Here is a 26,877-nt window from a genome sequence, read left to right as displayed (position 1 = left end):
ATCCCTATAAATGTCCCTTATGCTTGTCCAGAGTTTCTCGTTATCTTCTCAATTCATTGTTATTCTATGGTACACCATACCAAATTTTTTGCTGCTTAGTTACGAGCTGCACCAGTTACACCATGTTTTCCACGTATTCTGTTAATTTTGTCAAGCAGCGTAGATGATGCAAAAGACATATTTTTAAGTAAGAAACAATGTACAACTGACATAATATGGATTACAGGGTATTCATTTGGTTTCGGGTACTTATTATTAAAATACATTGACCATAATACACTGCACAAAAAAAAAAAAATTAACAGAAAACTTGGTGTAACTCATGCAGCTTGCAATGAAGCGGGATAAAATTTGGTATGGTGGCATTCCATAGAATAATAATTTAATGAGGAGACAGTAAGTAACTTTGGACTAGTATAAGGGGAATTTATAGGGGTTGTATAAGAATTACCAAAAATGTCACATGACATCAGTATAGCACATGATCCCCCCCTTCCCCAACTGCTAAACAGTCTTGATAGCACCGAACCATGCTCAATATAACTGTGTCTATAAGATTCTGACAAGTCCCATTCTTCCACCAGGTGGACCTTAGCTCACCAAGTGACTGAGGAGTTGGTAGCTGGTGTGCAATGCGATGCCCAAAGGCACCCCACCCATGTTCAATCAGATTTAAATCTGGTGATCATGTTGGCTACAGCATTTGCTGGATATCTTCACTTTCAAGATATTCCTCCAGAGCTCACGCTATGGAGGAATTATTGCTGAATGACGTTTCCAAAGCAGCCACGAATTGACATATTTGCTGGATTGAAGTGTGTCAGCGGCGGGCCTACAATTTTAAGAAACCGTAGTGAAGAAACTGTTTTTGTCATCAACGAAGCTCTGGTTGGGCTGACGATCAGGTTCATTTGTGAAAATCCTCATTCACATTCACTCGATTAAATTATTATCGTACTCAGTGTTCATTAAATGCTTCAATTCTTCCAAAATAATCTTTTAAATTAGGTATTCCTAAAACCCATGAATTGTATCTCTTTCATTTAAATGAAACCAAATTGATAATTTTCTAATGTCATCCTTACCTCAGGCCAATGTTTCCTATCAAGTACTTGGGCCGATGCTACCAAATCAGCATTTTTACTATTAAGCAGCCTGCTTTCTACTGATTGTTTCAAAGTTCTGTAATCTGTCCCATGAAGTGAAACAATTACTATTTTTTTATTCACCCTATACAAATCTATATCGTGTTCCTGCAAGTCCATGCTCAAGTCTGACAATTCTTGAAGAGCATCACACATTAAACCTAAGTCTAATATAAAGTTTGTAGTCGCAATTTTCTTCTGCAATCCGTCATATGTACATCTTTCTTTTTGGTCTGCCGTCGAGTCATTCTTTGCTTCTTGAAAATGATTAACTAATGCCTCATAGTTATTCCAAACAGCCAAAACAGACCGGAAGCTCGATGCCACCCGTGTGCTTAAAATTCTGCCAATTTTTAAGAGTTCAATATCCAGCGATTTTGTGCACACCTTCAATTCGCTGGAATTTTTTGGCGATGCTTTGTACATGACATAAAATTTATCAATAAATGCTTTAAATCTAATGATACCTGCAATGGATTTCACAGTATCACCAACTGATAGTTCTAATCGGTGATTAGTGTCACGATGAAGTACCTCTACAATATGAGATCTCTCAATGCACTAAGTAAACCTAGTTGGCTCATTGCTATGTACAGAATGAAGCTCTGCCCTACTTGTACAGCAATAATTCATAACTTCATAGCATTTCATCCTAAATTCATTTGAGTATTTTACCTGCTTCACCATCTCACATAACGGAGACTCATCACTTTACTATTAAAGAAGGGAATTTTTGTTTCATTAGTTTCGTAACGCCACTTTTACTACCCACCATAACAGCTGTACCATCACATGTGACCCAACTAAGTGAGTTTTTAAATAGTTTTCCATCATACCGTACGACTGAAGACAATCGAGCAGAGAATCAAATTTACGGGAAATCTCATTCCACTATCTAATATACAAGTTCGAACGTATATTAGATCAAAGCGGATTTCCTACTCACCGTGGTCGATTTGTCAATTATCAATGAAATTTTACTGTTCGATATAACGATTTTATTAGCCAAATTTTTTCTCATTTCATCACTAATGTGGTTCAAGATGTTAATGCAAGAGTTAGTTGAATGAAGTATATGACCCAGGTCAATCCCATTTAATTCTTGTAGGTCAATCTCTGATTCAAAATTATGAAAGGACTGATTTTCTTTGGCCGCCTTATATGCAGTGTGAAAAATTTTTGCTGTTATTAATTTTTCGTGCGATAAACTCTTTAAACACAGATTTTCAAGGGGCTCTTTCTCGGCTTCTGCACGCAGTTTTATGTCCAACTGTTTCCTTGTGATCGCAAATTTTCTTTTTTAAAGACAGTAGCTGTTGCTCCCTGCTTTTGCCAAAATAGGTAACTTTGTTATTTGCCTTTCCTTAGAAATCTTCATGCCCATCTTCTTTTCCACTCCAAGAGTTCCAATTTGTTTACATAATGCACAGCCAAGTCTCTTATTTTGATAATTTAGCCAAATATACTTTGCACAGAAATCATTTATTTGATCAACAGTCCAGCAACTTGGCCAGTCATCCCTTGCTGTTGGATGTGGATACCATCAGCAACAAAAGCAGTGCTTGACACAGTTTCTGTAGTTAAGTCTTCACTCACATTTTCACTTGTTTTTAATTTCTTAACTATGGAAGGTGAGAAGAAACCAGTAATTCTTTCATTTTGTACTTTATGGTTCAAGATAGTTTTTTTTTTTTAAATAGTTATTCACTCACAATCTCATTACCGCACAGGCAAAATAACAAGATGAAATTCACAGAGAGAGAATGCATTATCAAAGATTTAGACAACAGACAGAGGCATCTGCTGCAGTGGCCATGATGAATATCCAAATTTTTCTTAATAGAATACTGCTAAACAATAAATGAGACACTGTACTATTCTTATTTCAGAGTTGGTCTGAACTGAAAATACACAAATAAAGTTGTGTTGAACAAATTTTTACATTTTAACAAAAGTTGCAGAAAAACTAATGGGAAACCAATAGGAGCCCCCAGGAAATGGCATTTCCAAAGGGGAAGAGTCAAGAAAAAGGTACATGAGTTTTCCGAAATGAGTGGTACTTCTTAGATGAACAGAACACCTGCGAAAGTGAGATAATCCCCAATAAAATAAATCTACAGTCGGACCACTATATAACTAAGTCGATTGTTCCTTTCAAAAATTCGTTAAACAAAAATTTCGTTATAAAGAAATATTATCCTTTCAACAATGAAAAATAATTCAACATTCAGAATCTGAATGCAGTAAAAGATGCTAAATAAATTTTCTAACATTTCAAAACAATTTATTATTACATAACAAATTAAGATATGATTTTTTTTCATACAACATGATGCACACAATATTAATACGCTTAAGAATTATTTTGCAAAATATTTGGTTATCTTTTGTTGTACACTGTATTTACTGTACATCAACATTTAAAAAAAATTCTGCATTTGTTTTAACATACCTTGTATATTTAGGAACATTTTCTTCACACTGCAGGCTATGATGAAGTTTCAAAAGCTGCCAACATTTCATGTTTAGAAGGTTTAATACCTTTGTTATCCTCATTTGCCTTTTCTTGTCATCATTTCTTTGAACTAGTTCTTAAATTTTAATTTTTTTTTTTTTTTTGAAACTGTCCAAAATGTGGGAGTCATTGAGGTACTGTGACCATGTAAATAGAGATATTGAAAATTTACAGAAAAATTTACGGAAAAAAACGCACTTCCACAAAACTACAGTTGATTTGTAACTACATTTGTAAAGAAATCCACTCTCTCCTAATTCCTGAAGAGGGCTTACACTGTTCGCTATATGAAAATTTTCTTTGCTCAACCGACACTATTTTAAGTTCGTTAAACAGAGGTCTGACAGAGTAATTTAAAATTCCAAAAATGGTTATAAAGTTTTATAACTTTAAGTGTATGTATTTGAATAATGGGTAAACATGTGAAAAAAAAAAATCCTGAATATTTCAAATTTCAAAATGTACTGTGTGCAAATGTCACCCAACACTGTTAATAAAGGTGTCGGTAAGCCTTATCATTGTGTACTGTCACAAAAATATCACTGCTTATAATGGTTCCTGTCTTCTAAAACTGCTTCCATAGTGCCAAGACAACACTGTGTAACACATTAAGCCAACATGCCACCACCATCTGAGACTGCCCAGCGTCAAGTCATCCAATGGTCTTCCATCTGAAAGAATCATCCAAATGATGATGACTTGCCATCCCACGTACCGGAGATGTGGCTGTCCCAACCGAGCAAGCCGAGATTGAAGCGATGTGGTCGCAACTCGTGTTTTTATAAGCATGAATAATCTGCATAGTGTGCTGTTCTGTAAGGTGCCAGATTGATTTTTATTAGATGCTCGGAATTTGTATGCCAGAATGCCTATTATATTAAATATTTGTCTTCGGTGACACTGTTCGCAATAAAATACTCATAGAAAACATTTTGTTCTGTTAATTTTGTTGAGCAGTCTGTATAGTTTTAAAGAGTGAAACACAAAACTACTTACACGTTTGCCTTCTCCGAATATTAGTGGAAACTTCAGATCATCTACAGTGATAGTTTTGTATGCCCTATGTGATAAAAAAAAAAAAAAGATGCTTTATATAGAAATAATCTATGAAAATAAGCTTACTTAAGAGAAAAAAAAAAGAAAAAAAAAAAGAAAAAAAAAAAAAGAGATATAATTCATTAACATTTTAACTGTGGTGCTTGTCTGGGAGTAGGCTAATTATTTTTGTTATACTAGTTAAAAATATTTTTATAATTAAAACATGACAAGCATATGGGCTGAGGTCCAGAAATGTGTTCACTACAGAGGAGTAGTTCTTGATCACTGGCAAGTACATTTTTGGATTTAACTACAACAAATTTAAAATTGAATTTTAAAAATTTTAAACCTAATACCTCGTGGGGACGCCTTTCACCCATAATCGTTTATACGCATCCTGGTATGGACTCCATAAGGCACTGCAGAGTGTCCTGTCATAGTGCTACCCATTAGTTTCACAATGTTGGTTGGTTGTGTTAGGCTTTAATGATGCATGGACTATGTTGGTCATAATGTGCCAGTTTTGCACAATGTGTCCAGTAATGCTCACACATCAGGTGATGGTCATAGCATGAAATTTTATTTCCCATCAGGTCCCAAATATGCTCAATTGGCTTTAGACTGAGTGAATTGAGGCCATGGAAGAACAGAATTCAATGTCACATTCCTATAAACCAGTTATTATCATGCTGGGCCTTGTGGCATGGCATATTTTCTTGTTGACAGATGTTGGAGTTGTCTGAATACACTGTCGTCACAACGATGTGCATACTTGATTAGAGGACTCCAGGCATGCTACTAGAACAGTCCCCAAATCATAATACGAATGCCTCCAGCCTGCTAAACATCAACAGTGCATCCAGATGACATGGCCTTGTGTTGTTTTCTTCACAGGCAGATATACCATACAGCACAATGATGTGTTCTGATAAAGTGCCAAGCACAACTGGAGACAATATGTTATATATAAAGTTTCCTTTGCTCTTATCAATTCAATAACTATAGCACTGCAAAGATATTTCAAAACAGTTGAAATAAAATAAAATTTCAAGGTAGTTGAAATAAAATAATAAATCGGTCAACTTACTGAGTGCTGGGCACTCAGGATGAAGGGTCCATAGTCACGAATGGCCGTTAGTGTAGTATCTCAAATAGAGAGCTTTATGGTAACTGAAAAAAGTTTCTAGAACTGCGGCTTGGCCTAACACTGAGGAACTAACAAAAACGTTGTCTATTTGAGTCTTTCCAGTTGTTGTAAATGACAAGGGTGGAGAAGCGATTAAAGTCTTGGGGAAGTAACGACTGGCAGATGAGGGCCGTGCAAGACCCCGTGCAGGCACCTCCCCACTAATGCCACCTCAACACTGGCTCTCTGAGTACCTCCTTGCTGGGATAACTCCAGCTTTGAAAATTGTTAAAAAATGCTTCTCGTCGCAAAATTTATAAATGACTTTTATAGAATTATTAACTAACTATTTTGCAACCTTTTTGTCACCAAAAGGAGAGTTATTTAGTACAAAGAAGCATGCTATCGAAGTGCAATAAAAAATTGTTTTTTTAATTTTAACAAAAAGTAAATGATAGATTTCAAAATATTTAGCTCCATTAGCGACAGAAATAGAGGAGGGGGAACAAGAAAATTACTCCCATTTTCCTGGCTGGCACGGCCATTTTTAATTTTAAAAATATTTTAAAATTATATTTTAAACCTACTTGTTGAGATCTTTCCAACGGTGTATAATAAGCTATAGGTTGTTGACATTTTGTTCCCCCCTCAACATTTTACTCCCATTTATTTCTCAGACAAATTTTTGTCAACAACAATCAATATGCCGTCATGTTGGCTCACATGATGTACAAACCCATGCAAAATTTCAAGTCAATAGGTTGAGTGGTTCCAGAGATACAATGCTGTGACAGACTGACAATTGAGTGAGATTATAAGGGTCCTTCGTTAGACTATGGACCCTACAAAATGTATGTGTTATCTGCATTTGATTTCAAGCATGGAGAGACTTCGTGTTCTCACAGCAAGATACAAGAATAGCAAGTACTCAGCACTAAGGTTTGGGGGCGAAGGTAAAGAAAGCCAACATGAGAATGACGAGAAAAGTCATATAACTTACATGGAAAATTAGTTTCCCGATACGGCACTAGTGCTGCTCGCTCAGTAAACAGATGGTAGGTGTTATCGGTCTGGAGCAAAGTCGAGAACGATATATTGATTGACAGGTAAGCGTGGCAAACGATGTGTGATTGGTGCATGAACACAATACATGATAACATTGGTTTAGTAGCACTCAGAAGTACTAATGGTAACTTGCCCTCGCATATGCCCTAATGAACGCTTTCCAAAATGGTGCAAAAAGATCAGGTTACCTCCACTTGAATCCCATGGGAGCTTGAACCCCTCCCGAAGTAGATGGGGTAACCTAACCTCTTTCTTTAGAATCACAGTCATATTTAGAAATACATTCATAAAAAAATAAATTTTTTATGACTGTATTTTTCTTTTCTTGTTCAATAATATGCCCTAATGGTGAAAAAAGGTCAGGTTACGAAATATAAAGAAAAATAAAGAAACCTTTTCCTTTTTCGTAACCAAACCTAAATCAACAATATAGTAAAAACACTCATGAACTCCAAAAATCTGCTTTTAATAATGAGAAAAAAACATAATGAAGAACATATGAATGGAACGAAACTTTTATTTAGTTTTCATCAAAAAATGAACCAACGTTTTATTTTCTTTACAAATTTCTTTGATCTTTAAAAGATGGAAGAAATTTGTAAGGAAAATTATAACGCTGCTATTACCTGTTTATCGTTCATGACAAAACTATTATGCACCGTTCTTTACTCATAAATACACATTATAATGCCAACAAATGACCACACAGTAGCTTGTCCTCTGTCGCACCCACCACCAACCATTTCATCTTTTGCCACGCCTAACTGTCAATCAATATATCCTTCTTGATTTCGGCTCCAGACTGATAACACCTATCGTCTGTTTACCGAGCGAGCAGTGCTAGAGTCTGCTGTCGGGAAACTAATTTTCCGTGTAAGTTATCCGATGTTTATAGTCATTCTCATGTTGGCTTTCTTTACCTTAGCCGGCTTGGGTTTTTTTTTTTTTTTATGTGAACCCCAAACACGAGAGGTATTAGAACCTATAGTACTTAGTACCGTGCTTGGGTTGGAGGTCGAGAAGACGAAAGAAGATATTTGTTGACATTGGACTTGAACTTCTGTAGATTGTAATTTTCAGGAAATACGAATGAAGGAAGGTTGTTCCAGAAAACGGCAGTTGAATGAATAAATGAGGAGGATGAAAAGTTGGTTCTGTGGGTTTGAAGTTGGACAGTAAATGGATGTTGGCTGGTGGCGGCACGTGTTCGGACTGTTTTGAAAGAGAGAGCGGGAATTATAGAAGCCAATTCAGAAGAACAGTGAACAATCTGTGCTAGGTCATTAGTAATTGCAAAAGCCTCAGCATCTCGACCTGCTGAGTCGGTGTGACTAGAAAACGGAAGCCAGCTGGAGTTGTGAACATTAAAATCACCAAGGAAAATTACCTCACTGTTATGAAAGTTGGACTGGAGAAAGTCAAGTTGCAAAGAGAGGAAGTCAAAGAGCTCCAAGGGATTAGTGGAGTTGGGAGAACGGTAGAGACAACAGATGAATTTGACACAATGAGGTAGAAAGATTTTAAGCCAGAGAAAATCAAAGAGAGGAGATTCCAAATTGCCAAGTCTCTGACAGGGAATATCAGAACGGACATATGCACAAGTACCACCTTTGAGGCGAAAGGAATCGTACAGCGAATAATTTTGGCATCTGAGATGAGCAGTAGTTGAATCAACCGATAACTGAGATTCTGTCAGAAAAAGTACATGGGGTTTGGCAGACTGCAAGTGGAAATGGACATCGCTGAGATTAGAATTGAGACCACGTATATTTGTGAAATGAATTAGGAACTCCTTGGGAGGTTTAGATCTTTTCGCAGATAAGCTTGCTCTATTAGTTTGACAATTCATGGTGTATTCAATAGTAAGAAAAAGTGGATGGGACATGCTGTATGAAGTAATGAAATTTTTGGATATGGCATACATGTGGTAAGAATACATTTGACTTAAACACAAACAGAGTTATCTACAGTTCTGTCTAAGTCTCTATACTTAAATTGTATAGTTTACACAATTTGTATGATTTTTAAACTGCACAGTAGATTCACCTGAACAAATGAATCTACTATACATTTAAAAATTTGAGCATTTCAAAGCTTACTAGCTTGCAGGTGGCTTCTACTGGTGAACATATCCTGAACTGTAAATAATGTATTTTGTCTAAATGAATAGCAATGTGATGTACTGAAGTAAAACTTCCATTTTAAAAACATAATTCTTATATTTAACTTTAACCCCTATGGGCTGCATTTGCTCAGTGCAGTACAACGTAACAGGATTGCAGGAGTATTTCTACAAAGTCATTGAAATAAAATCAAAATTCATATCCATTACTTGTATTCAATTTCAATCATGAGACTTTCTGCTCTAAATGAAGGCTGAGTGCTGAGTACCTGATACTAAGGCTCAGACCTATGTTAAACTTAAGAGACAAAGTGTTGTCCAGAGTTCTGCCTAAATTGCTAATATCTTTTTTAATCATATAGCACTACCTGAATAGGTTTATTCACCATACATTTAAAAATATAATTAGAAGCCAGTAATCTTCAAAAGAGTTGTCCTGATAGTACCTCAGATTTTTATATATAATGCAGATTTCTTTGGGTTCTCAAGATTAGCACGTCTGGCAGTCAATTTGTTAACCAATGAAAAACAATGAAATTTCATAAATAAATTCACAGTATTTTTAAAAATATTCCAAATTTAACGAAAAAGTTGAACTTTAACTCTTTTTTGTGAAACAGATGGAGAAAAATAATATTAAAATGTTGAGCAGAGGATATAAAAAAAAAATCATAAATCACAAGTTAGCAGCTACGCATTCCTGATAATCCTCCTTTCTGCTTACTATTATCCTTTAATACAGTTTTATAACAACTATAATAATACATTGAGAATAATTAAGTTATTGATCTAATTGAGGAATAATACTTTTAAATGCTTCTCCTAGAAATTAGGTTCCTTATTAACAAGTTACTTATCAAAACAGTAAAAAAAAAAAAAAAAAAAAAATGCTGACCTCATATATATACAGTGGATTCCGGTTATTTGGGCCACCAATTAATCGGGGCAGCCATTTATTTGGGACAAATCTTAAAATAGCCAGGTTGATTGATTGCTTAATTGGGACATCGTGGCGTTTAATCAGGGCAGGAGACCACACACTGGAGATTACCCTGCAATTGTTTCCGACCGTACCACATGGTTCGGTTGGATTTCTGAAGGTCACAACCATAAAACAATAAAAACAATTAGCAGTCAACTGTTTATTATGCTTTTATGTTAGTGCAATCTATCATAAACGGATAGTGAACATGATCTTATTGAATTTGCGATATTCCTGACAGAGCTGGAATTATGTGGGTTATTATGGTGAAATGTGTTTACACTTCCATGGAACCTTCAATCATATAAAAAAATTAATTTTCAGAATCTTCTCTCCATTTCTATTTTTAAAGACCATAAAACAATAAAAACAATTAGCAGTCAACTGTTTATTATGCTTTTATGTTAGTGCAGTCTATCATAAACGGATAGTGAACATGATCTTATTGAATTTGCGACATTCCTGACAGAGCTGGAATTATGTGGGTTATTATGGTGAAATGTGTTTACACTTCCATGGGACCTTCAATCATATAAAAAAATTAATTTTCAGAATCTTCTCTCCATTTCTATTTTTAAAGCTTCGTAACTTGTTACTCCGTTCTCACTTGCGCGTATCATGTTACTTGCAACTTGTGTGTGCCATGTTCTTTGTTATTGATTGCTTATCTTTTTACTGTTTTAAACTTTAACCCCCACTCACAAATGTCGGTGAACAGAAATGTCAACTAGTCAGTATGTACATATTACAGTACATATTAATTATTCCGATTTTCATGTATCATTTAATTTTTTAATTGGTAAGGTAATAAAGAGTAAATTTGTGCTTAATATATCTTTACTTTTATATCCTGTGGATAATAATCCTCCTATTTTCGCTAATTAGAATAGCTGTTTAATAGAATTAAAATTCAATTCACAAATGTGATCACAATGACCGGCTTACTACATATCATATAGTGAACGGTACTTTACTATGGTGACTCCACCGTAATGTGATTTGATTGTACAGTGAACCAATTGTAAAGCAAGGGTCCATCGTATTTTTAACTTTTTTTATGTGAAACTTCAGATAATTGGGGCAGCCGCTTAATCGGGCCAAAATGTACTAGTCCCGATGTGTCCCAAATAACCGGAATCGACTGTAATGGGGAAAAGGCAAGGACAAAAAAAATAAAAATAAAAATAACAGGTTACTTACCAGCCAGTCATATATGCATCTCTATACAGCAATTTCTTTCCCAGATCTTTTCTAATTGGACGTCGTATAAATTCTAAATAAGTAAATTCTCCTTTAAGTAATTCTGGACGTAGCAGACCCTGAAAAATATTATGCAAGTAAATAATTTGCTTGATATGGCAACTTATGTAGAAGTAGAAACACACAAATTAAATCACGCTAAAAATATTAAACTTTGTTCTAGATCAGTGTTTTTCAATTAAAAATGTATCATGGACCAATAGTCAGGAAAATAATTGTAATTAATTAATGTTTTCTTTTTTAAATAATTATAAAAAAAAATTCTTCAATCAACAAAATAAAAAAATATATATTTTAATGAAATTAAGGCAGTAATATTTTTAAAAAAATTTAAAAGCATCATAATATCTCAATGTGACTGTTGTCCTTTCTCACTCAGCAATGCAGAGGATTGTATTTCCTGAACCTCTGGATTGTTGTTGTTGTTTGGTTTTTAGGAGCATTAGCAACTAAGGCCATATTGCTCCGGGATATGGTGGTCATTCCCTGACCTTTCCACATTCTCCGTATTTGGTGGTGACGGGCTCGAACCCCGGTGTAATCAAGAAGCATGTGCTACGCACTGCTGCTCCTGCCCACCTGGCTACGGAGGCGCCACCTCTGAATTAAAGTGACTGCAAGATATAGAGTGGGACTAGCAACCAATCGATTCCTTTGTTTTGATTTATTAATGTCACAAACAAAAAAGCTGTTTCATGTAAGTGGCTGAAAAAGGCAAAAAAAAAAAAAAAAAAAAGTCTTCCCCTCTTTTCCACAAAGTGCTGGTAATTCTGCTTTAAATTTAACCCAAATTTAGCAATGGTCATTGAATTAAATACAGTTGTTATTTGGTTTTTAGGAGCATTAGCAACTTAGGCCATATTGCTCCGGGGATATGCGGTGGTCATTCCTGACCTTTCCGCATCTTCCATATTTGGTGGTCACGGGCTCGAACCCCAGTCTAATCAAGAAGCGTGTGCTACGCACTGCTGCTCCTGCCCACCTGACTATGGAGGCGGCGAATTAAATACAGTATTTATTGCTTAACAACACTGAAAATAACCACTAATATTCAGGTTGTGATGTCCCTCACCTTGTTTTAGCACTTTACAAATAAATTCTAGAAATAATAAAAAGCCCAACACCAAATAGCAGTTCTTCAAGCTCGTTAAAAATAAATCATCATTGCAACATTTACCACCAAAGTGAAGTATCACTTAACAAGTAGAATGTACTCCACACATAATTTTCATTTGCTTTGTTCTTAGTTGATTCATTTATTGGTTTTGCTTATGGTTCTTTTAAAAATGGATCCAAAATGCTTATGAAAGGAAAGGTAGCATGGATGTAAGTTAAACCATCAAATATGAATGAAGATTGGAAAAAAGCATAGCTTGGTTATATACAAAGAAATATAGTAAAGACTGGAAAATAGGCTAGCTTAGATAATGTTGAGCAGGCTGATGTGGTTGATTTACTTAACTGAGAGCAAAGTGGAAGAGATGTTGAAGTTGAACATAAGAAAGGCACCTGGAGTGGAATGGAATCTATCCAGTTATATTAAAGGAGATGGCAGAGGAACTAAACAAACCGTTATAGAGCATCCTTGGAATCAGGTGAAGTCCCCATGGACTGGAGATGTGCAAATGTATCCCCAATTCACAAAGGGGGATTGAAGGGTGACACGAGTAATTACAGACCAGTTAGTTTAAGTACTTACATTGAGTACTTGTGTTCCGGGTAAATTAATGGAGCCACTGGTTAAAGATGCATTGCAGGATCATCTAGACAAAGCTGCAGCAATAATTCAGACACAATATCGGTTTGTTAAGGGAAAGTCTTGTCTGACAAATTTGATTGGATACTATGATATGGTCACAAAGAAACTGGATGCAAAAAATAATTTTGATATCATATTAGCATTAGCATTAGTAGAGGCATTTGATGCAAGAAAGCAAGCTTATGCAGCATAGCCAAAAAAAAAAAAAATAATAAAATAATAAAATAAAATAAAATAAAATAAATAAATAAATAAATAAAAAATAACCACTTCCACTTCACCCCTCTGTTCGTTCGAAATACCTGTCCAGCTGAGCCTTAAACTTATTTAGGCTATCAACTTCCACGACAAGGGATGGAAGTCTATTCCACCAACCAACCACCCGCTGGAAATATACTTGGATTTCAGGAAAGCCTTTGACACTTTCGCATGGAAGACTACTGTACAAATTGGAGCAGAATGGTATTAAGGGTAAGTTGCTACAATGGATAAAAGCTGGTTGAGTGGAAGAAGACAGAGAGTGGTAATCAATGGACGCTTCTCTTCATGGACTAAGGTTATTAATGGAGTCCACACAGGGTTCGGTGTTGGGCTCACTGTTGTTTTGTATATTTATCAATGATATTGATGAAGGTATATCAGGCTTAGTGTCGAAGTTTGCAGATGATACAAAGGTTGGCAGGGTTGTTAATGACAGTAATGGCAGTGTGCTATTGCAACAGGGTCTGATGGGCAGATGGGTTGAGAAGTGGCAACTGAAGTTTAACATTGACAAATGCAAAGTACTGCATATGGGTAGAAGCAATCCCAGAGGAATGTACCAACTTTGTGGTACTACACTTAGGTTTTAGAAAATGAAAATGACCTGGGAATAATTGTGCAGTCAGATATGAGGTTTTTTGAGCAATGCAGACAGGCTGCAAGAGCAGGTCATGGGGTTTTGTCAGTGATATACAGGAATTTTGCTAGCAGAGAAAAGGAGGTGATTATCCTGTGAACGTATAGAAGATGACCTGTGTCGGCGGAAATTCTAAATTGCCAAAGCAAAGAGATTTTTGTAGGTATTGGTCAGGCCACGCATTGAGTACTGTGTACAGGTCTGGACGCCTCATTTTACGAAGGATGTAGATTTGCTTGAACATGTACAGAGAACGGCAACAAGATTGGTGAGTGGAATGAAGGGTCCTCTTACCAAGAGAGACTTAAGTTCTGCAAATTGCAGCCTGAAGATCAGGCATCTGCGAGGTGATCTGACTGAGGTGTATAAGGCCTTGAATGAGTTGAGCACACTGAATTCTGATGGGATTCTTCTGCTTGCTCAGATTATGAACTTAAGGGGCATAAATTCAAATTGAGGAAAGGCAATTGTAGAACAGATGTGCGGAAATTTGCCTTTAGCCAGCAGGTGGTTAATTGCTGGAACAAACTTTCATCTGTCATTGTGGAAGTTGATAGCTTAAATAAATTGAAGTAGGAACTGGACAAACTTTTAGAGAGTGGTTGTGTGAATTTTTTTTTTGGCTGATGCTACATAAACTCATATGCTTGCTTTCTTGCATCACACGCCTCTATTACTACTACTCGAATCATATACACACTTGAAAATCAAAGAATGCAAAATAAAGCTGAAAAAATGTTAATATAGCAGCCTCAAAAATTAATGATAACCAAGGACATGTTAGAAGCTCTTATCCATTTTGAAGATGCAAAGGCTATCTCTGCTGAAAAAGATGAAGATATGCAAATGGAGAACATCATCAGTTAATAGAGACATAAAATTCATATAAATGTTACCAGCTAGATTATGCAGATGTGGACAGAATCAGATTTTAAAAGACCTCAACTACCTACACAAACATGAAAAAGTTCATGTCTGTGACTAAGATAAAAAAAAAAATAAGTTCATTTTACATCCTATAGTTTTCCTTTCTTCCACAGTTGAATCCTAATGGCGATGATTCCATGTTAAATATGTAAAGTAACAGTGTAATAATAAGTGAAGAGTTGCAATCTTCACTTATTATTACACTATTATCAGCTAAACTACATAACAATGTTATTTTTCTTTAGTCTATTAGCTTAACTAATATGCTAAACAACAGCTGTGATAGGTTTGAAATTAGAATAAATATTGGAAAAACCAAGGTTATGAAAGTGGAAAGGGAAGGGAAAGGTGTGAGTTAAACAGTGAAACAGGAAGAGAGAAAGCAGAACACATGAGATATACAGATATTTGGAAAGCCTAATGGTGAAATAAGCAAAGAGCAGCAAAGAAATAAGAACGAGAATAGCAATGGGTAAAAAAAGCTTTTAAGAAGCAAAGAAGATATTATATGGGAGTTAAAGGATTGGTTTAATGAAATGATTAGTAATACAGAGTGTGGTATTTTATAGAGCAGAGGTGTGGACACTGAGAATGGAAGATATTAAAAGGTTAGAAAGTTTGTGATGTAAGTAGGTGAGTAGGGAGGAGGAGGAGGAGGAGAATGGAAAAGAAATAGGCTAATAAAGTGAGAAATGAAGTGGTTTTGAGAAGGGATGGTGGGTGAGAAAGACTGCTTGACTGAAATAATTAGAAAGAAAAGAAATTGGACTGGATATGCATTGCAAGGTGAATGATTTATGAAGGTTGTGTCGGGGGTAAAGCTGAGAGGAAAATGCCCAAAGAGGGATGAGGAAAACTATGAATTTAAAGGGGATGGTGGATATTTAGAGATGAAGAGGAGGGCTGAGGATAGGGAGATACGAAGAAGTAGATGAGTGTATGCATCGACCTGCCCTTATGGAATTGCACTGCTCAACAAAATTAACAGAACACAAAGAAAATGTGGTAAAACTCATGCAGCTTGCGATGGAGCGGGACAAAATTCGGTATGCTGCTGTACTGTAGAATAACAATGAAATTATGAAACAGTGAGAAACTTTGCAGAGACACAAGGGACACTTATAGGGGTTCTATAAGAATTATCAAAAACGGTGACATTGCATACTTCGATACAAGATGGTAAAAAATATGGTCACATGAAATCAGTATAGCATATGATTTTCCACCAACAGCTAAAAAAGGCCTGACAGCAGTGAAGCATTCTCGATATAAGGGTGTCTATAAGATTCTGTGGCAACAAATCCCATTCTCTCACCAGTGCAGACCTTAGCTCATCAAGTGACAGGGGAGTTTGCTGTAGGCATGCAATGCAACACCCAAAGGTATCCTACATGTTTGATAGGATTTAAATCTATGATTACACTGGCCACAGCAGTCATTGGATATCTTCAGTTTCAAGATATTTCTCCACCACTTGAGTTCTATGTGCAGTGGCATTAGCATTAGAAGAGGCATACGATGCAAGAAAGCAAACTTATGCAGCATCAGCAAAAAAAAAAAAAAAAAAAAAACCCTCCCATTTCACACCTCCATTGGTTTAAAATGCCTGTCCAGCTCAGCCTTTTAGGCTGTCAACTTTCACAACAAAAGATGGAAGTCTGTTCCACCAATCAACTACCTGCTGGCTAAAGGCAAATTTCCACACATCTATACTACAACTGTCTTTTCTCAATTTGAACCTCTGTCCTCTCACGTTCTTAATCTGAGTAAGAGGAAGAATCCCATCAGCATTCAGTTTGCTCAACCCATTCAAGGACTTATACACCTCAATCAGATCACCTCACAGGTGCCTAGTCTCCAGGTTGCAGAACTTAAGCCTTTCTTGGTAAGAGCACCCCTTTGTTCCCCTCACCAATCTTGTTGCCATTCTTTGTATTCGTTCTAGCAACTCTACATCCTTCCTAAAATGCCCTAATGAACCTGTACACAGTACTCTAGGTGTGGCTTGATCATTGCCTTGTATAAAGGGGTATTAATCACCTCTCTGTCCCTGCTAGCAAAATTCCTATATATCATTGACAAGACTCCATGACCTGCTCTAGCAGCCCATCTGCATTGCTCAGTGAACTTCATATTTGACTGCACAATTACCCCCAGGTCTTTTTCACTTTCCACTTCCCTGAGTGTAGTACCGCACAGTTGATAAGTTTCTCTTGGGTTATTGCGATCCATATCCAGTTCTTTGCATTTGTCAATGTTAAACTTCAGTTGCCACTTCTCAGCCCATTTTCCCAACTTATCTAGATCCAGCTGGAGTAGCATACTGTCTTTACCAACCCTGCCAACTTTTGTTTCATCTTCGAACTTGGACATTAAACCTGATATGCCTTCATCAATATCACTGATGAAGGCCCAACACCGAACCCCGGGGAACTCCACTAATAACATTTGACCACAAAGAGCAGGGTCCATCGATTACCACTCTCTGTTGTCTCCCACACTACCATGCCTTTATCCATTGTAGCAACATACCCTTAATGCCATACCTCTCCAATTTGTAGAGCAGTCTTCCATTTGCAACAGTATCAAAAGCTTTCCTGAAATCCAAGTATATGATGTCAAAATTATTTTTGGCATTCAGTTCCTTTGTGACCACATCATAGTATCCAATCAAATATGGTCAGATAAGACATGATGTGTCTTAATTATTACTGCAGTCTTGTCTAGATAATCCTGCAATGCTTCTTTAACCAGTGATTCCATTATTTTCCCTGAAGCACAAGTTAAACTAACAGGTCTATAGTTACTTGTGTCACCTTTTGAACCCCCTTTGTGAATTGGTGATACATTTGCACACCTTCAGTCCATTGGGAGAGCTCCCCTGAGTCCAAGGAGGCTCTCATAATTATGGCTAAGGGTTTGTTTACTTCTTTTGTTGCCTCCTTTAATATGACTGGATAGATCCTGTCTACCCTAGGTGCCATTACGTTTAACTTCAATTTCTCCTCCACTTTGTTCTCAGTTATTACAAAATCACTTAGCTCCCAGTTAGAGTTTGATAAACTTTTGACATTCCTCTCATTGAATAACTCCTCATGTGTAAATGTAGATGCAAAAATACTCATTCAGTTTATCTTCTACCTGATCATGATCATCAAAGGTTAACCCATCTATGTTAAGTGGGCCAATCTGATTCATCCCTTTCCTACTAGAGTTTACATAAGTAAAGAACTCTTTGCTGTTTTTTTTTTTTTTGCATCCTTTGCCAAAGATTTCTCGTAAACTGCCTTCACCTACCTAACCTCCTTTCTGATTTGATTATAGACTAGCTTATATCTGCCATAGGCTTCTGTGTCACCTGATACTTTATATGCATTCTATTCATGTTTCTTCTCTACGACGAGCCTCATTAATTCATCTGACATCCATTTAGGCCTCCAAGGTTGGGATTATTCATACCACAAATTTAAACAGATACACCAACCGTTTAAAACTGATTTAATAGTAAAATAAAATAAATTAAAAAGATACAAAATACAGTAAAATAATATTTACAAATATTTTGATTATTTACAAAAAACTAGTTTACAACAAAAATAAAATAAGATAAAATAAGTTAAAATGCATTAAAATATAAATTTAAAAGCGATAAAAACAATATTGAAGCTTTCGGAGGTGTCTGTCCCTTCCTCAGCAATAATGAAACTTAAGCGACACATCCTTAAATACCAAGTTCACGGCACATGTGAATGACCAGGCGCATACTCGGTATTCCTTTCACTTGTGCCAGAACCGGAAGTGGTCTGGGGACGTGGAAAACTAAAACGTTTATCTCTGGCAAAAACCACCGCCTCAAAAAGGGGGTGAAGCCTAACTCCCTTGTCTCTGTTCATGCTATTGTTGCCAGAGGATCCAATCCACAGACTTTCCAGCCACTTGCGGTTCCAGAATCTATGCACCCGGTCAAGGATGACAGCATTGTCGGGGGAGATCTGGTTTTGTTTTTCCCAATAGTGCTCGGCAATGGCGGATTTATTGAGCTCTGCGGGCCATATCACTCTTGAATGTTCCCCCAGATGGTCCTTGAGACGCCGTCCTGTCTCCCCCACGTAACATTCCCACACAATCCGAGCATGTGATCTCATATACGACCCCACTACTAGAATCCCTAGTAATGGGATCTTTGACCTGTGACAACACTGTACAACCTCCGGCTCTGGAGCTGCACACAGCGTGTCTGAAAGTCCCGAAGCATCCTCGCAATGCGATCTGACAGGCCCAGATAGTAGGGAACATATAATGTGGTAAGCGGTACAGGCAGAACTACCCAATTGGGCGCTTCCTCTCTATTGTATTTATCAATGAACCTCTGGGGGTAACCGCACCTCATAAGATCTGTTGTAATTTGCCTAATTTCCTTCTCCCCCTCCTCAGAGGTGCTGCAATGTGTCCTCACCCTACCCAAAAGTGCTCTGGCCACACTATTTTTATGTTGGGCAGTCTGTGCCGTCCTATAATGTGTATACTGGCCCCTACAGATTGATTTCCTATAAACCTTGGTTCTAAGTCTGGGGCCTTCCCTATATACCATTAGGGCCAGAAATGGGAGGGTGCCATCTATTTCTACCTCTGAGGTAAATTTAATAAAGAGGGGAGGTGAAACCATTGAGAAACGAGACCACATCTTCCTCTCTCCCCTTCTTTACAATAGTGAACGGGTCATCAACATATCGTTTCCACTTTTGCATAGGGAACTCCAATCTCGCAAAAACCATTTCTCTAATTCCTCCATAGCCAGATTTGTGACAATGGCGCTGATTGGAGAACCCATGGATGTGCCGTGAACCTGTTTATACATCACTCCTTGGAAAACCAAGGTTGTACTAGAAAGACATAATTCAACAGCACAACATATATCTTCTATACTTAGGTGGGATCTAGCACTTAAGGTATTATCCTCCTATAAAGCCAACTTCACACATTCTACCCCATGTGCTATGGGGATACACGTGAATAATGATATGGTCCTTGAGGTTGTCACAGACATTCTCTCAGATATGCCAGACAAGCTGTACTTGCTACCTGGGAGTCTAAAATGCTGATGGAACTGATATTCGGGTGACACTCAAGTCAAGTGGACTCAATTTCGGCGAAGTCTGGACGGTCTGGGACAGCCAAATCCTCTGCTTGCACCTTCACGATGGTGGGACTGTTAGTAATCCTGGGTATAACCTCCATGCACAAGTACATGGTGGGTGACCACCCAGGTGTGAACCAACGTAAGCAGGGGTCGAGGTGTGGCGCCCACACCACATGGAGGAACGCCACCCCTCTATGTTACCAGGCAGTACTAGGTGGTAGATGACTCTCACATCAACCGGTGAAATACCACCACTTTGCTTATTGGAGGCTTGAAGTGGTGGAACCCATGTTTAGTCTCTAGAGCTAAGTTCCGGCCAACCCTTCCCTATCTCTTCCATCATGCAGTATGATTGATGACTTTTGAGGTAATGATGGACATCATGGTGAGATTCGATCTTCCCTACATTTCGAGGGTACAGCTCTAAAACGGTATTCGCAGGCTGGCCGCTAGTTAGTACACTGGACCGAACCTATTGGTAACTCTCTAGGAGGCTTCCACATCAGCTAGCGTATAATCTTGCTACCTCTACTCTGCCAGATAGTGACTGGAGGGAGTCCGAGTAGTGTGTATGCGGGGAGCATTGTCGAGGCCACATTATGTCAAGGATCTGGGTATATTCTTACCGCGTGTGCGCCATATCCAAAAATTTCATTACTTCATACAGCATGTCCCACCCACTTTTTCTTACTATTGAATACACCATGAATTGTCAAACTAATAGAGCAAGCTTATCTGCGAAAAGATCTAAACCTCCCAAGCACTTCCTAATTCATTTCACAAATATACGTGGTCTCCATTGTAATCTCAACGATGTCCATTTCCACTTGCAGTCTGCCAAACCCCATGTACCTTTTCTGACAGAATCTCAGTTATCGGTTGATTCAACTACTGATCATCTCAGATGCCCAAATTATTCGCTGTATGATTCCTTTCGCCTCAAAGGTGGTACTTGTGCATATGTCCATTCTGGTATTCCCTGTCAGAGACTTGGCAATTTGGAATCTCCTCTCTTTGATCTTCTCTGGCTTAAAATCTCTCTACCTCATTGTGTCAAATTCATCTGTTGTCTCTACCGTTCTCTCAACTCCACTAATCAATTGGAGTTCTTTGACTTTCTCTCTTTGCAACTTGACTTTCTCCAGTCCAACTTTCCTAACAGTGAGGTAATTTCCCTTGGTGATTTTAATGTTCACAACTCCAGCTGACTTCCGTTTTCTAGTCACATCGACCCAGCAGGTCGACATGCTGAGGCTTTTGCAATTACTAATGACCTACCACAGATTGTTCATTTAACTACAAGAATACTGGACAATCCTAATCATACAGCCAATACGCTTGATTTTTTTTCACAAACAACCCTTCTAAGTACACGGTCGAAGTGAGAGGTCCTTTAGGCACTTCAGATCACAACTTGGTGATTGTCTCTTCTCCAATGGAACCTTTATCTTGTGGCTATTCCCAACCTCGTATTGTTTGGCATTACAAGAATGCAAAATGGGATGACCTGCGAGACTTCTTTTCTTCTTTTCCATGGTCGGATTACTGTTTCAAAACTTCTGATATCAACGCTTGCTCAGATTGTGTCAGTGAAATTATTCTTGCAGGAATGGAATCCTTTATCCCATACTCCACTTTAAAATCTCGTCCTTTATCTAAACCTTGATTTTCCAATAAATGTGCTAAGGCTGTTCAAGAGAAGAATGTTGCATATCGTAATTGGCTTGTTTCTAATTCTTCAGTTTCATTTTCTGCCTACACCAAAGCTCGCAACAATTGTAAAGCAGTTATTAATCAGTCCAAACTAGAGTTTGAACAGGCTAAGAGTAGAAAACTTGCTTCTTGCCCTAGTGGTAGCCGAGCATTCTGGTCTCTTGCCAAAGCTATTGGCTGAAACTTTTGCCCATCTCTGCTCCCACCTCTCTCTATACCAGATGGTTCTGTTGTCACTTCAGCCAAGGATAAAGCTGACCTGCTAGCATCCCATTTTTCTTCCAGCTCATGTATTAATGATCTTGGTAAAACACCTCCCACCATTCCCAACACGCTCCATTCAATGCCTTCTGTGATCTTCCGTCAAAAGGATATGAGAAGGATTTTGATGAATCTTGATGCTAAGAAAGCTCCAGGTACTGATAGTATTTCTCCACTTGTTCTCAAAACCTGTGCTCCTGAACTTACTCCTATTCTTTATTCTTATTCCAAATTTTTCTTATTCCAAAGGTGTTTTTCCTTCTGCTTGGAAATTTGCTCATATCCAGCCAGTTCCTAAAAAGGGTGACAAATCCCTCCCATCCAATTATCGTCCCATTGCAATTACTTCTACTCTTTCTAAAGTAATGGAGAAATCAATTAACTGCCAACTCTTAAACTACCTAGAAACCTGCCGTCTGATCAATGATCGCCAGTATGGATTCCGTCAGTGTCGATCCACTGGTGATATTCTGGCTTATGTTACCCATTTATGGACTAATTCAATGGAAAGGTTCGGTGAAACACAAGTAGTTGCTCTTGACATCTCAAAGGTTTTTGATCATTTTTGGCATAAAGGTCTTCTAAACAAGCTTCCATCTTATGGTTTGCCAACTGTTTTTTTTTTAATTGGTTATCCAGTTTTCTCTCTGATCACTCACTGAGGGTGATGGTAGATGGCTGTCTGTCTTCTAACTTCTCCACTAATGCCGGTGTCCCCCAAGGTTCTGTTCTTTCCCCCACTCTTTTCCTCTTGTATATTAATGACCTTCTTCCATTGACTGGAAATCCTATCCATAGTTTTGCCGATGATAGCACATTGCATTCCACTTTCCGTTTTGAGAAACCTTGTCCTGCTCAATCAACTTAAACTTCTCGAAAATCTGTTACCAATTCCTTAAATGTTGATCTTCGGGTAATTCTCCAGTGCGGCAAAGTCAACTTAGTTGATTTCAACCATTCTTAAACTCAGTTTTGTCTTATATCTCGCAAAAAGGATTCTTCTGCTTGTATGCTTATCTTTAGTGACACTCCATTTCTAGGCAAAATGATATATCTCTTTTGGGGATTACCCTGACTTCTAATCTCTCTTGGCACAAGCACATTACAAATATTGCTTCCTCTGCATCTAAAAAACTTGGTTTTCTCTTTCGCTCTCGGCATTACTTTTCTTCCAAACAGCTGCTCACTCTGTATAAATTGCAAATCCGCTCTGCCATGGAATATTGTTCCCACATCTGGGGTGGGAACAATATTCCATGGCAGGGAATATTGTTCCCCTGACTTCTTGATTCCATTCAGAAGAGAGCAGTTAGGTTAATTAATGATTCATCTCTAACAGAGTCTCTCCACTCGCTTTCTCATAGACGTGCTGTTTCTGCTGCATGCCTCTTCTACAGATACTTCCATGGGCACTGTTCTTCTGAATTGGCTTCTATAATTCCCGCTCTCTCTTTCAAAACAGTCCGAACATGTACCGCCACCAGCCAACATCCATTTACTGTCCAACTTCAAACCCACAGAACCAACTTTTCATCTTCCTCATTTATTCATTCAACTGCCGTTTTCTGGAACAACCTTCCTTCATACGTGTTTCCTGAAAATTACAATCTACAGAAGTTCAAGTCCAATGTCAACAAATATCTTCTTTCGTCTTCTCAACCTCCAACCCAAACACGGAAATAAGTACTATAGGTTCTAATACCTCTCGTGTTTGGGGTTCACATAAAAAAAAACCAAAAAAAAAAAAAACCCATCTAATGACATCATCATCTCGTCCTCCCCTATATCTTGACTCCTTACAAAGTTCACAAATTCCACACTATCTCCAGTGACCAATGTAAACCGACCCACAACCGGAGAAATCTTCTACGCCAGATATTTAGATAGAGCATACGTAGGGCTACCAATGAGGGAAACTATGGGCCGTAATGGAACATTCTCCTTGTGCATCTTAGGTAACCCATAAAATCTGGGCAGTCAACACTCTGTTGCATGCATGCATGGACCAATACTTGTCCTTTGAAATCTTTTCCATTTTTAGCCAGGAAAGTAGCTAATTCGTGTTAAAGCTGTTGCCATCCTGGGCCAGGCAAAAACGGTTGCTCCAAATCTTACCCTGAAACAGAAGAAAGCATTAGAAGAACTTAAACGGGACGAAGATATTATAATCCTACCAGCAGACAAAGGCAGATCAACGGTGGTATTAAGCAAGGAAGATTACCAGAAGAAAGTGTTAGACTTATTAGGTGATAAGAACTTAAACGGGACGAAGATATTATAATCCTACCAGCAGACAAAGGCAGATCAACGGTGGTATTAAGCAAGGAAGACTACCAGAAGAAAGTTTTAGACTTATTAGGTGATAGTGGTACTTATAAGATTATCCATAGAAACCCCTTGGCTGGCTTAGAGCAGCGTGAAAGTAAGATGCTACTTTCCTGGCTAAAAATGGAAAAGATTTCAAAGGACAAGTATTGGTCCATGCATGCAACAGGGTGTCGGCTGCCCAGATTTTATAGGTTACCTAAGACGCACAAGGAGAATGTTCCATTATGGCCCATAGTTTCCTTCATTGGTAGCCCTACGTAGGCTCTCTCTAAATATCTGGCGCAGCTGATTTCTCCGGTTGCGGGTCAGTCCATGTTGGTCACTGGAGATAGTGTGGAATTTGTGAACTTTGTAAGGAGTCAAGATATAGGGGAGGACGAGATGATGATGTCATTAGATGTCATATCATTATTCACATGTATCCCCATAGCACATGGGGTAGAATGTGTGAAGTTGGCTTTACAGAAGGATAATACCTTAAGTGCTAGATCCCACCTAGGTATAGAAGATATATGTTGTGCTGTTGAATTATGTCTTTCTAGTACAACCTTGGTTTTCCAAGGAGTGATGTATAAACAGGTTCACGGCACATCCATGGGTTCTCCAATCAGCGCCATTGTCACAAATCTGGCTATGGAGGAATTAGAGAAATGGTTTTTGCGAGATTGGAGTTCCCTATGCAAAAGTGAAAACAATATGTTGATGACACATTCACTATTGTAAAGAAGGGAAGAGAGCAAGATGTGGTCTCGTTTCTCAATGGTTTCACCCTCCCCCTTTATTAAATTTACCTCGGAGGTAGAAATAGATGGCATTCTCCCATTTCTGGACATAATGGTATATAGGGAAGGCCCCAGACTCAGAACCAAGGTTTATAGGAAACCAATGTGTAGGGGCCAGTATACACATTATAGGACGGCACAGACTGCCCAACATAAAAATAGTGTGGCCAGAGCACTTTTGGGTAGGGTGAGGACACTGCAGCACCTCTGAGGAGGGGGAGAAGGAAATTAGGCAAATTACTACGGATCTTATGAGGTGTGGTTACCCCCAGAGGGTCATTGATAAATACAATAGAGAGGAAGAGCCCAATCAGGTAGTTCCGCCTGTACCGCTTACCACATTATATGTTCCCTACTATCTGGGCCTGTCAGATCGCATTGCGAGGATGCTTCGGGACTTTCAGACACGCTGTGTGCAGCTCCAGAGCCGGAGGTTGTACAGTGTTGTCACAGGTCAAAGATCCCATTACTAGGGATTCTAGTAGTGGGGTCGTATATGAGATCACACGCCTGGATTGTGGGGAATGTTACATGGGGAAGACAGGACTGCGTCTCAAGGACCGTCTGGGGGAACATTCAAGAGTGATATGGCCCGCAGAGCTCAATAAATCCGCCATTGCCGAGCACTATTGGGAGAAACAACACCAGATCTACCCCGACAACGCTGTCATCCTTGACCGGGCACACAGATTCTGGGACCGCAAGTGGCTGGAAAGTCTGTGGATTGGATCTTCTGGTAACAATAGCATGAACAGAGACAGGGGAGTTAGGCTTCACCCCCTTTTTGAGGCGGTGGTTTTTGCCAGAGATAAACGTTTTAGTTTTCCACGTCCCCAGACCACTTCCGGTTCTGGTACAAGTGAAAGGAATACCGAGTATGCGCTTGGTCATCCACATGTGCCGCGAACCTGGTATTTAAGGATGTGTCACTTAAGTTTCATTATTGCTGAGGAAGGAGGCAGACACCTCCGAAAGCTTCAATAGTGCTTTTATCGCTTTTAAATTTATATTTTAATGCATTTTAATTTATTTTATCTTATTTTATTTTTGTTGTAAACTAGTTTTTTGTAAATAATCAAAATTTTTGTAAATATTATTTTACAGTCTTTTGTATCATTTTAATTTATTTTATTTTACTATTAAATCAGTTTAAACGTTTGGTGTATCTGGTGTATCTGTTTAAATTTGTGGCTTGAACAGTATTTCTCAGTTGGAATGAAAAGCCTAGTAGCCTCCAAAATTAAGTCCCTGAAGGCTTATTCCCATTTAGAATTCACTGTTGGTAACATCATCAGTTGATCCCACTGTACAGAATTTAAAAACTGTCATGCATGAAAAGAAAATTTGGGCCATCATACACCTAAAAATTCACACAGAGTTTAAGGATCTGTTTTCTTTATCTCTGTGCAGTTACGGTACCCCTATCAAAAACACGAAAAGGGGTGTGCCTGTTATTCTGCCTCACAAGAGAACACCGCCTCCCTCATAATGGTTGCTTTCTGTGATGTTGGAGGGATGGTGCCACATTCCTCATTGTCTGCAGATGAAATGACGTCTAGAATCTTTGTAGGATAAAACAGGAGTAATCAGAGAAGAGAACTGTACTCCGTTTGTCAGGGCACCAAGTCACATGTTCATGGCACCAGCTTTGATGAGCTCTGCAGTGGTTTGGAGTAAATGGGATACAAATCACTGGCTTCCTTCCATAGATTCCACTTGAATGAGCCTTCTTAACACAACTCCAGCAACTACTCTGGATCACCGAAGAATTCGGCAATATCAGGATGGAATTTTGTCTAGACAAATGACCCATGGA

The 26,877-nt window shown here is 38.2% G+C and overlaps 1 protein-coding gene across 1 annotated transcript in view; it reads right to left on the bottom strand.

Moving 5' to 3' along the window:
• The window catches only part of LOC150086789 (protein phosphatase 1H-like), a 178,691-nt gene that overhangs the window by 29,048 nt on the left and 122,766 nt on the right, over window positions 1-26,877 (bottom strand). The window contains exons 7-8 of the mRNA XM_090372757.1: window positions 11,194-11,312; window positions 4,657-4,720 (exon numbers count right to left, since the gene is read on the bottom strand). Of these exons, the coding sequence (XP_090228883.1) occupies window positions 4,657-4,720; window positions 11,194-11,312 (183 nt within the window). The remainder of the gene's footprint in view (window positions 1-4,656; window positions 4,721-11,193; window positions 11,313-26,877) is intronic.

The sequence above is a fragment of the Mastigoproctus giganteus genome, chromosome 4 (genome assembly GCF_048544385.1).
Source record: "Mastigoproctus giganteus isolate SK-2022 chromosome 4, ASM4854438v1, whole genome shotgun sequence".
NCBI classification, from domain to species: domain Eukaryota; kingdom Metazoa; phylum Arthropoda; class Arachnida; order Uropygi; family Thelyphonidae; genus Mastigoproctus; species Mastigoproctus giganteus.
This window is presented reverse-complemented; position numbering and strand designations above follow the sequence as displayed.